The following is a 12284-nucleotide window of genomic DNA, read 5'->3' as shown; positions in this document are numbered from 1 at the left end:
ACCAGCATGAATATCATTTGATTTCTGTGGGCAGGGCCGAATCATTCCTAAGAAGCTGAAACCAGCGGGTCTCTGCGCATGAACAGTGGGCCCAAACTGTCAATCTCCCACTTCTGCTCAGCTCATTGCTGGCCAGCCCCGTGACCCACACAGTGCTGTGCCCTCAACCCCCCACGGTCCGATCACAGTCTCCCGACAATTCCCTGGCCAGCCTCGACATCCCTCTCCCCTCGTCTCCATTCCCGACCACTCCAATCTCCAACTGCCACCCTCCCATCCCCCATAATGCCAATCTCCCCCATCCCCGCACAGTGCAGTCACTCCTGCAGGCAAACTGCCCCTCCCCAACTGACAGATCCCCCTCCCGGCAGCTCCTCCCACCCAGCCAGTCCCGATCACTGGCCTCCCTCCTGCCCCCTTCAATCACAATGGCAGAGTAGCAGTGGGACTCTCCACCCCCATTGAGATTCCCCTAGGCCCTGCCCTCCATATGCCCTGCCCCCTTGGCATTGCCTGATGCCTCGTGGGTAGTGCCAAGATGCCCCCTGAGCATGGGCACTTTAAACCTTTGGGCAGTGCCACAAGGCCCAGGCTAGCACTGCCAGCGTGGCCATGCCTAGAGGGATCCATCCCCCTACAGCCAACACCAGCACCCCCCCCCCCACCCCCTGAAGGCCAACATCCTATTTGCCTTCTCCATTGCCTGCTGTACCTCTGTGCTTAGCTTCAACCACTGGTGTATGAGGACACCCAGGCCATGTTGCACATTCATGACTTCATCACTCACTCAGTGATTTTTATCCCTTTTTAACTGATCAGTCTCTTCTTGGTGCTCAGAATACAGACCCAACTTTCCTGACACACATTAAGAGTCCATTCTGAAAAATTCCATACTCTCAACCTGGGTTTTTTGGAACATTTATCAGATCAGTGTGTGACAACAGCTGGTGAATGGGGAATCCAGGCTCATGTTCATTGTCCTCCTCTTTTTTGTTGTGTTACAGCATTTTCTGTTTTTGGTATTTCTGCCAGTGCCAGTGCCAGGTATCCAGGTGGTGATACCATGATTGTAAAACTTTACTGATCTTTGACACCACCACTTCTGGCTGAAATTGGCACTGTGATGACAGTTAAAACACTGGTAGAATTTTCAATTTTATCATCGATCACAAGCAGACATTTGGGGGATCAGCCATCCCTTTAATATACAGCATTGTGAAAGCTCAGTTGGTTAAACGGAAGTGGTGCAATTTCATTGCCAATGCACCTCCTAAGCATTGCCTGCCTTCCAGTCTGTGTTCTAAAACAGTGGTTCTCAACCAGTGTGCCGCAAATAAAGATTCAAAATGCATGCTACCAGACTAAAACTAACTTTCATCTTCAGCTCCATGGTTGGCAACTCCAAGAATCGATGAACCACAGGCCTCCCATGCATGCGCAGTTTAGACTTGTTACGTTTGTCAGGCCCATATGCATGAGCACCAGAACTCGGAGCTGAAGACACAGGCCCCATGTGCCAAATAAAAACTCAAAAAGATGGTGAAAATCGTGGGAGAAGTGAAAGTGAGAGAGACAGGGTGAGGCTGAAAAACACAAGAGAGCAGGCAAGAGTTGGCAAATCATGTTGCAGCTATATAAAACCTTGGTTAGGCTGCATTTAGAGTACTGCATGCAGTTCTAGTCACTACACTACCAGGAGGATGTGGAAGCTTTGGAGTGAGTGTAAAGAAGGTTCACCAGGATGTTACCTGGTCTTGAGGGTGTTGGATATGAGGAGAGGTGGAATAAACTAGGATTGTTTTCACTGGAAAGACAGAGGCTGAGGGGAGACCTGATAGAGGTCTACAAAATCATGAGACATAGACAGGGTGGATAGTCAAAGGCTTTTTCCAGGGTAGAAGTGTCAATTATAAAGGGGCACAGGCTCAAGGTGAGAGACGGAAAGTTTAAGGCATCATCAGCCACCACCTCAGTGGATGCACTTTATCCCCTAGGAGACATTCCTCCAGCCATCACTCTCCTTGAAAGATGACTGGGATCTGAGAGTGTCCCAACATATAGCCGTCATGGAAGGTCCCCTGGAAATGGATACATACCGACATGAAATGCATCATGTGGTCACAGACGAGCTCCATATTGAGGGACGAATATCAGTTCATGAATGGCACTAAATGGCAACATGAAATGTGCAAGGCCACGTGGATGCAGTCAGTCAAACCTTGCACCAGGGAAGTCTGCTAAGAGGGCAAACCTCATGGCCCTGGTATCTTGGTTCTCCTGGTCCTGGTCCAAGGTGATATACATGTGACACATATGCATGTAATGGGCATCTGTGACATCCCAGATACAGTTCTGTATGGCTGATTGGGAGATGCCACTTACAGGTTGCAGTTGGTGCCCTAGAAAGAGTCACTCACGCAGCTCTGAGTTTAAGGGTCACAGATAGTGGGTGTCCTCCACATGGGGCCAGCTCTTGCAGGCTCTGGCAGAAGTGGTCCATCTGCCCTGGGATGGATGCAGCCTTCCAGGGCACTGCATTTCTGACATCTGCAGGTTGGAATAACCTCAGCCAGTACCTATGCATCTGCAGTGCTGCTCCCAGAACACTGACAGACTGGGCCTCTCCCTCCTCTGCAGAGCGCAGGTCCTGGCAAGGTGCCCTGGCACGTTAGTATCTCTGCCGCTGCTCTATGCCAATAATGAGAATTGCCAACACGACAGTCTCCATTAATGTCCAGACTATGCACTGTAAAGAAGAGACCACAGTGAGCTATAAGGGCTCATGAGGGAGCCCTGATCTGCATTCCCTGACTCCTCTGAAACTACCACCCAATGGCAGCACACTCAGTGGGTACTTCAATGCCATCCCTCACATCCTCCATTCTGATGCTCTAGCCACATCTCCACATTGGACCCTGTCAACTCCAGCTGAATGCAGCTCATGGATGCTCCAGGGTCTCAGTGGCACCAAAGGCAGCGTTTTCCCAGCCCCTAAGACCCCCTCAGAGAAACCTGGTGTCACATTAGAGGGCAGTCAAGTGCCTGAACGTGACCAGCATTTGCGTCCTGATGAGACTTTGCTGATGCACCCATCATGACCTTGATAGTGTTATTTATCATTACCCAATCAAGTCTTGCATAGGGATGCACATCAGTGTTATCTGTGAGATGTTGCAATTTTTCTGGGAATGTCAGCTCAATGCCTGGAATGATGGTTTGTGAAGGTTTAACATTTGGCCTCCAAGAAACAGCAGTGCTCTTTGGCTGCACAGCATTTACTGGCATTACCCTAGTAAGGGGAGACTGGGGTGACAGTTCAGCCAAGTGTCTGCCTCTTGTGGCAGATGTGGCACAGATGAATCATGCGAGGCCAGAAATTAGCATATCCAGCTCCTTCCTAGCGGGCACCCTGTTTCTCCCAGATCACAAGAGCTGAGCAGCCTTCTATGACCTATTGAGATCCACTCGCGTGCATCCTGAGAATTGGTTTTGGACTTCCAGCAGCCCCTCAGCACTTTGTCCTCACACTGCTGCCTGAGAGTGGGTGCCAATCACATTGCAGTGATCCTCCCCCATGTGCAAGACTCTTTAGGCCACATGAGGGGAGATATAGCCCATTCCTGAATTCCCCCATTGTGCCCTGACAGCCCGCCTCCACCCGGGTAACTCTGAGTCACCTGCAGTGCTAAGCCTCTCACCTTCTGGCCAGCCCCCTACTAAGGAAGGGCAATCCTCAGCTGCGATATAGTCAGGATCCCAGGAAGTAGGACATAGTAATTGCCTCCTGCACACCAGCCTTCACAACACCCTTAAAACCCAAAATGGAGGGATAGCAAGGCCTGAAGATGACCCCTTTTGATCCCTCTGCCCCGATATGTCGACTGCAGTATCCCCATCCCCAAGTTGCACCTATCTTGACCCACAGGTGCCAAGGCCAAGCTTTACAGAAAAAGGGAGACTCCAAGCAGAGACATGGTCATGAGTACTTGACAGGGAGCACGCCATATGGCTGCTGAAGCACTTATATCTAGTTCTGAATCATGGTGGTCTAATTAGCTGCCAGCATGGGGGTGTGATTCTGGAAAAATGGACTTTTAATGAGTTTTTACGCACAAATACATACAAATGCACTACTCGACCGGCAATGAAAATTAGAAGCGGAAAATTTGAAATTAATTTTATGCCAGTGGGAAATTAACCTTTGGGCACTCTCTAACTTTTCCCGTCCTGCCCACTGCATGTTTGACTTTGGCAGGACTGGAAAGCCAACCCAAAGGGATTTACTTAAATTAATTCAGTGGGCAACAATTTGGTGGATGGCGTATAATGTGGGAAAATGTGAATTTACCCACTTTGGTAGGTTTATAGAAAAGCAGTACATTATTTAAATATAGGGAGTCTGTACAGCCCGATGGTACAGAGGGAACTGGGTGCTCCAGTACCCAAATCAGAAAAAGTTAACATTCAGGTGCAGCAAATAAATTGGAAGGAAAATGGAATGTTGTTGTTGATTTCCCATTCAGGAAGTGGGAATAGACATGTGGGCCTTAGTGAGGGTGTGAAAATGGGTATGGTATCCTGGAAAAGTTGTGGCATCCATAGAAACCTCTAAGAATAAGATTTGACAAGTCAAGTTCAGTTGTGAGATAAATGCAGTCTGGATTAGGGCTCTGGAAACAGGAGTAAAGTCATGGGTAAGGGGGATAGAGATGGTCAGGCAAAGGAAAGCAAATTGATTGACAACTGAATATGGGGACAAAAAGCAGAGCTCAGGGTGAAGTAATGGACCATAACGTTTTATTCCAGAGACAGCCACTGGAGAGGATGGTGATAATTTCACTGGAAGAGATTTTCAGAACCTCAGAATATGAAGAAGTGTTTAACAGTCAATGAGGCACTTTTTGAAGTTGCAGTGTAAGTAATACAGCAGTTAAATATACATAACAACATCACCCTACAAACACCTGACTGATGTTCTTTGAAAGATAAATACTGGTCAGGACACGAGGGGGAACTCCCCTGCTGTTTTTTTGGGAGTGATGTCATGAGATTTTTTGTATCCACATGAAAGGACACGAGGTCCCATTTTAATGTTTCATCCAAAAACACACTTCCAACAGTGCAGCTCTCCTCAGGTACTCATTTTCCCATTGCGTCTGTGTGGTGGACACCCACCTTCCATGCATGCCTCAACACATAGTGCTAGGCTTTGGAATGTGACAGTCTGCAACACTCAGTTGGGGACGAAAAAGTTTCAGGCAGGCCAAAGAGTGTCTTTCGTCAATGCTACAGCAATAGCTGATGTTTGTCTTGCAGTGCGTCCCTGGGAACAGCCCATTGAGCACAGAATGCTGCATCATGGATTTGCTCGGAATGAACCTCGATAAAATCACCACATCTCTCTCCAGACCTTCTTTGCAAAGGCACATTTCACAAGGAGATGGACAACAGTCCCCGTTCCCTACAACAATCACTTTGAGGCCAACATGCAGATGGGATATGTAAGAAGGATCTCACACCAGCCAATCTGGTCTTTGTGCTTGTTTAAAAGTTCTGGTTGTGATCAGGCATTCTGCTATATGATCTTGACAGTCTGCTCAGGTTGTCATCTGCCAGGATGCACCAATTTCTTTTTCCAAAGGCCCTCTCAGACATTGTATACAGACCACTTCTTGTGGTCAAAGGTGTTTCTCTGCTTATATTTTTGCACAAAGGATAGAATGGCATAGTCTAACTACTGGGAGAATTCTGCGGCAACATGGCCAAACCCATCCTTCACAACACAGGGACAAATAGAACCTCAGTACATTGTGCCACTTAGTGTTTGCAGACTGAGGATCTACTACAGTTTGATTCAGCAAAACACAAAAGTGCCGTCACGATTAGAATGATGTCAGGAACATTTTTCACCTTTGTTATGAACCATATATCACAACTTGAAACATGATTCATGGGGATGTATAGTTTTGATTTGGAAATCATGTGAAGGCCCAGTGAGAAGATCCAGCCCAGTCATTGTGTAACAGTTATTAAACAACATTTATTAAAGATAAGAGTAATGCACGAGTAGGACTATAATTCACTGAGATAATTAAATACGTGGGATGGAATTTTCTCCACGAGATTCAAAGGGGCAATCTTATAAAAATAATATTCTGTGTGCCGGGCGTGAAAAGGGGAGAGTTTCATCATTTTTTCAGCGAGATCACAAATTAAATCTTACGGCACTTTGTGCAAAAGATGCACATTCTGACTCCAACCAGTAGGGGGAGGGTGTGGGGCCTAAATTCACTGGAAAGCTGGCTGTGCTCACTGTACAGGATGTGGAGATGCCGGCGTTGGACTGGGATAAACACAGTAAGAAGTCTCACAACACCAGGTTAAAGTCCAACAAGTTTATTTGATAGTAAACCCACAAGCTTTCGGAAACACTATTCCTTCATCAGCTATTCAGCTAGCACAGATTAGTTGTGGGGACTCGCGTTCTAATCAATATTCTGTAAACTGTAGGTGCCTTTATATGCCCTTCTCTGATCAGAACTTTCCAGAAATCTGACAAAGGAACGGTGTTTCTGAAAGCTTGTGGGTTTACTATCAAATAAACTTGTTGGACTTTAATCTGATGTTGTGAGACTTCTCACTGTACAGAACAGAGAGATCTGTCAGTCACCTCCCCCTCCACCACCCCCCTCACCACCTCTCCCCCCCCCAACCCCCACCAACCACCCCCTGCTGCCCCGCTCTCTGCATCCCAGATATTGCATCCCCTCCCCCGATCACTGACTTCTCCAGCCAATCACTCCCCTGGATATCGCCCCTCAACCAATCCCCAGCCGATCACACCACCCAGCCCATTCCATTTTCCTTCCTATTTATTTGCTGCACCTGCATGCTAACTTTTTCTGATTTGGGTACGAGAACATCCAGTTCCCTCTGTACCATAGGGTTCTGCAGACTCCCTATATTTAAATAATGTATTACTTTTCTATACTTCCTACAAAAGTGGGAAAATTCACATTTTCCCACATTATACGCCATCCGCCAAATTGTTGTTCACTGAATTAGTTTAGGTAAATTTCTTTGGGTTGGATTTCCAGTCCTGCCAGAGTCACTCATTTAGTGAGCAGGATGGGAAAATTTAGAGGGTCCGAAGGTTAAATTTTCACCGGCATAAAAGGCCTACTGGCTGCTCCAGTCAAATACTGGCCCATCTGATTTCCAGTTGCAGAGTGCACAGTTTCCCCAGCGCCCTCCCCCACCCCAACCCCAGTCGATCCCTGATTGCAGACAGAGGAGTTCCCCTCACTTGCCTCCCCTTAGGCCCTGCTGCCTTGGCACTGTGATGGCCTACAGGTAGTAATATTCTGGGGACCCAGCTTCAAAACTAACCACAGGAGCTAGTGGAATTTGAATTCAATAAAAAATATCTGGAATTAACAACCTACTGACGACCATTAAACCATTGTTGATTGTCAGAAAAACCTACTTGCTCCACTAACATCCTTTAGGGAAGCAAATCTGTCATTTTTACCTGGTCTGGTCTATATGTGACTCCAGAGCCACAATGTGGTTGACTCAATTACCTCAGGCAACTAGGGTTGGCCAATAAATGTTGGCCAGCCAGTGATGCCCATGTCCCACAAAGGAATAAAAGATTGGCCAAGTGCCCATGTGGGAACTGGCCTCCTGGTCTCTGGCCTCCTGGGGGCAGTGGAGGGCTGTTTCAATGACCTCAGGTCAAAGAAACTATAGAAGCATTACAGTGCAGAAGGAGGCCATTCGTTCCATCAAGTTTGCACTGACAACAATCCCATCACGGGCCCTATCCCCACAACCCCATTTATCCCTGTAAACGACACATCCCAAAACACTAATGAGCAATTTAACATCAGCAATAAACCTAACCCACACATCTCTGGACTGTGGGAGGAAAACAGAGCACCCAAAGGAAACGCATGCAGACATGGGGAGAATGTGCAAACTCCTCACAGACGGTGACCCAAGCAGGGAATCGAACCCAGATCCATGGAGCTGTGAGACAACAGTGTTAATCACTGTGCAACCCTGCAGCCCAGCAAAGTCCTACTGGTTAAGGCCACCATCTCAAGTCCCCAGTGATGGGTATGTGATCCTCGCTGGTGAGGATCTTCACCAGACAACTGCATTCCGGGCTCACTAATAATACTTAAGTCAGCAGTTAAATTGATTTAGAATCAGGTTTGCCCCAGAATCCAGGACTGGTGCAATCAAGAGAGTCCAGAATCCAGGCACAAACTACCACACACAATGTTCACACTCTGTCAATTTTATTGGCAGTGAGGAGCTTCATACCGGTAGGTAGGGTGAAGCCTAAGCTCACCGGGGAAGCTGGCTGCAAACTGCTAGGCATGCACCCTGACCTCCCCTATACTGTGTACACACTATATGGGAGACTGGTCAATCCTACACCCCCACCATGGACATCATGCCCCCACCTCACCATGGACATCACCTCCCCCCGATTGCCACACCCCCACATACCAACCTCCGACCGTTACCCACTCCATGAACCTCCCAATCACCATCTTCCCAGAGAACACCACCCATTGGAATAATCACACACCCATTGTTCAAACCCCAGAGATTCTAGACCATTAATAACCATTCAGACAAAAATGATTAACACACTCTTAAAACAATCATCCCAACACTTGAAAACATCGAGACAGGATGGCAAAGTCAAATACTGTAAATAAAGTATTAGCATTTGAATCGCATACTACACCAAAGTTCAGGTGTAGTATATAACTATAGCCTGTTGCGACGGGTCTTTAGAGTGCTTTTGGGACAGTTCAGTTTGTATGTCCTGACTGCACCTCCATTGATGTAAAAAGATAAAGCTGTACCGCTGTTGAACCTGACCCTGAGTCCGTAGTGGTTGTTTCGCCCACTTGCGCTAACAGCTGAAAGCAATGTCTTGCCTTTCTGAAGTGGGAATCCATTGTTGGTGGCTTGCCTAGAGTCACTGGCGTTTTGGGAAGCTGTTCTGACTTTAAATTATTCTGAGTCTATCCAGAGAACTTCAGACTTCATCCAAATGAATCAATTCCAGTGTCACATGAGTATTAGTCGATGCTGTATTCAACCTCTCTGAGGTCTAAAACAGCATAGGGTCTTGTTTATAGGATTGGTTTGATTGGGACAGTTCCTATATTTGTTAAGGGTTATAGAGGTTGTTTTGTTTCTTGTTTGTAATTGATAAAAGTTCTTGCTAATTTTCTTACTATGCATGTTAACTATATTCTTAAATAAACTTTTGTTTGATAGAAGTTCCCTAATGGATCATTTCAATCATAGCTGATGTGAAACATGTCATGCTTATCCTAGCCAATTTCAAAATGGAAAATTTATGATCCAGGGGGCTCTATGGAACACTTTGGAGTTTCTGACCTAAACCATAACAGACAGACCATTTAACCTTACACCTGTCATAGGAAAATGCTGCAATCTATTATTAAGGAGGTTGCAGTGGGGAACTTGGAAACTCTTATTCCAATCAGGCAACATCAATGTTGTTCTGTAAAAGGAAGTCACCTTTAAATGATTTATTTCAGATCTCCGAAGGAGTAACATAGATAAAGGGGAACTTGTGCATTTAGTAAACTTGAGTAACTCCTTCATACATATTGTATATATGATTGTATGTACTGTCTTATCAAACAGCTTTGGGAATGGGAGGAGGGAGTAATGCTGGCACGTACACGAGGCTGGGTACTTCTCATTTATTCAGTAGTTAACTGAGGCACTTTTTATTGTGTGTGAATACAAAAGTAAATTATGAAATTTAAATAAATTATAAATGAAGACATTTTCAATAAGATTTTTTCATCTAACGGGAGTTAACCTTCCCTAATCTCACTCCAATCATTGAGTGGGGAGATATCTCACTAGAATCTCTCTCATTGCAAGCTTCTTGCTATTGCTGGCTGAGAGTTGCTTGCCGAATTTGGGGAAGGTGCATTTTCGGTAGTTTGGCCCACCTCAGAATTTCCGGTCTATATTCACTGGAGGGAACGCTAGATGGCGTGATCGCCGTCCCTTTGTATATCAAAAAATGACTCCTGATCTATCTAAGCCTTTATTTGAGGCAGAGTCTGGAGAAGAGTGCAATGCGAAGCGGCGCTGCAAACGAAATTATGCCGCTGCTTCAGTGTGACCATCGTTTAATTGTCCAGTCACTGTGTCCTGATGAGAAACCTAGAAGGATCATCGATCAGCTGAATCTGAGCAATGTGGAGGTCCAGTACTTACGGTTCAGTCCGGCAGAATTGCAGCAATCCCATCTGCTCTGGCGTTTCTTGTGGGCCACTTGGAGAGGAATTCAGGCTCTATTCTGCTGCCTGTGCAGCTGCTGTCTTCCTCTCTGGCGCACTCTGGCCAGATGCTGTCCCCTGTCCTGGAGATACCATGTATCCCAAATTGTCCGAAGTGTACTGAAATATTGTCCATGGTGGCGGTACCAGGATCTGCGTGTTGTCTACCACTCAGTTCTGGCCGGAAGACGGAACCTTACAGACGTGAACGATTCTTTATACGGCAGCATTTTAAAATACCTGCTGCGGAAATATGGTAAGTGCGAGATTGTCTCCTACTAGTAGTCAGAGAACTTTATTCTGACACTGTAATAATGTAATTATTAACCTGTTCTCCATTTGATCCTTATTGAGAACTCTGTAACCCTCCCCCTCTCTGCTCTGAACTGTCTTCACCCAGACTTGTGAACTCTTTATAAAACCCTCCACTCTCTCGCTCAATGACGGTCAGAAAATCACCCGTTCGCCCTCTTTTTAGTCAACTGTCCTGATGTCTCTCTCAGTTTTAACAATATGTGCCAAAACTTTGTATTGCCGAATTTGAAATAAAAGCTTAATTTTGATGGTTTAGATCGCGGCCAATTCTGCGTTTCAGAAAGTTGGCGTTTATTGGTCTTCTGCATGGCACATTGGAGTGCTTCGGCACCACTGGGTTACACGAACAGTTGATTGGAAAATCATTATTTATCCCACACAATTGTTCATTCCTTCATTGACGGTTATGGAATTTCAGAAAATTCTGCAGCTACTTTTTCTAATGATGGATTTATTCTCAGGTCGAGCATCCGTGATCTTTATTGTTGATGACGAAAAGAAAGGTGACAAAGTAAAGGACGAAATTAAAGCTGAACAGCCAACAGTAATTCAATGCTGCAACAGGATATTTGTTTTTGAGAAGGAAAAACCAAGTGACCCACCAACGGCATGGAACAAACAGGAAATTCTCAAATTAAATGAATATGTGAAACATTTTCTGCGTCAAAATGATCCGATTTAGCCTCCCATCCATTGACACTATCTACACTTCCCGCTGCCTCGGAAAAGCAGCCACCATAATTAAGGACCCCATGCACCCCGACATTCTCCCATCCACCTTCTTCCGTCTGGAAAAAGATACAAAAGTTGGAGGTCACATAACAACCAACTCAAGAACAGTTTTTTCCCTGCTGCCATCAGACTTCTGAATGGACCTACCTTGCATTAAGTTGATCTTTCTCTACACCCTAGCTATGACTGTAACACTATATTTTGCACTCCTTTCCTTCTCTATGTACATTATGCATTGTCTGTACAGCGTGCAAGAAACAATACTTTTCAACGAGTGCAATGCGAAGTGACACTCCCGATGAAATTATGCCGCTCTCTCAGGGTGACGATCATTTAATTGTCCAGTCACTATATCCTGATGAGAAACCTGGAAGGATCATAAATTAGCTGGATCTGGGCAATGTGGAGATCCAGTACTCATGGTTCAGTCCTGCAGGGTTGCAGCAATCCTACCCACTCTGGAGCTTCTCGCGGGCCACCTCGAGAGGGATTCAGACTCTATTCTGCTGCCAAATACATGCATACTAATACATGTGACAATAATAAATCAAATACAATCAAAGATTTATTCTTTTTAGTTCCTCTCTCGGTTTTAACAATATGTGCCAAAACTTTGTATTGCCGAATTTGAAATAAAATCTTAATTTTGATGGTTTAGATAGCGGCCAATTCTGCATTTCTCAGGCTGTGAAAAAGAGCAAACTGTAAATTTTTCCAACCTCTTCCTCTCGTACTTAAGGAAATAACATTTCAGGCCACTGATCCTTCAGAAGGAAGGAACACATTGTAATATATTTAAACAAACACAATAAATTAATTGCTACCTAAAGGGTCTCACTTAGTGTTCGGGTTTGAAGGCTGTCTATGATGCTTCCTGCCTGGATT

At 45.6% G+C, this 12284-nt stretch overlaps 1 protein-coding gene across 1 annotated transcript; it reads left to right on the top strand.

The window, feature by feature from the left end:
- Positions 1–10118: 10118 nt before the first annotated feature.
- On the top strand, positions 10119–11961 carry LOC145348521 (uncharacterized). Its single transcript, XM_080196711.1, has 2 exons — positions 10119–10608; positions 11129–11961. Exons 1-2 carry the CDS (start codon positions 10149–10151, stop codon positions 11347–11349), a joined length of 681 nt encoding a protein of 226 aa, XP_080052837.1. The 5' UTR covers positions 10119–10148; the 3' UTR covers positions 11350–11961.
- Positions 11962–12284: the final 323 nt, after the last annotated feature.

Source organism: Carcharhinus amblyrhynchos, chromosome 9 (assembly GCF_965287045.1).
Source record: "Carcharhinus amblyrhynchos chromosome 9, sCarAmb.v2.hapA, whole genome shotgun sequence".
NCBI lineage: Eukaryota > Metazoa > Chordata > Chondrichthyes > Carcharhiniformes > Carcharhinidae > Carcharhinus > Carcharhinus amblyrhynchos.
The sequence above is the reverse complement of the archived record's forward strand: the minus strand, read 5'-3'. Positions and strand labels throughout refer to the sequence as shown.

Coding starts and splice junctions, on each gene's coding strand:
- LOC145348521 (XM_080196711.1), top strand. CDS start 10,149: ATGCGAAGCGGCGCTGCAAACGAAATTATGCCGCTGCTTCAGTGTGAC. Junction 10,609..11,128: donor ATACCTGCTGCGGAAATATG/GTAAGTGCGAGA, acceptor ATTTATTCTCAG/GTCGAGCATCCGTGATCTTT.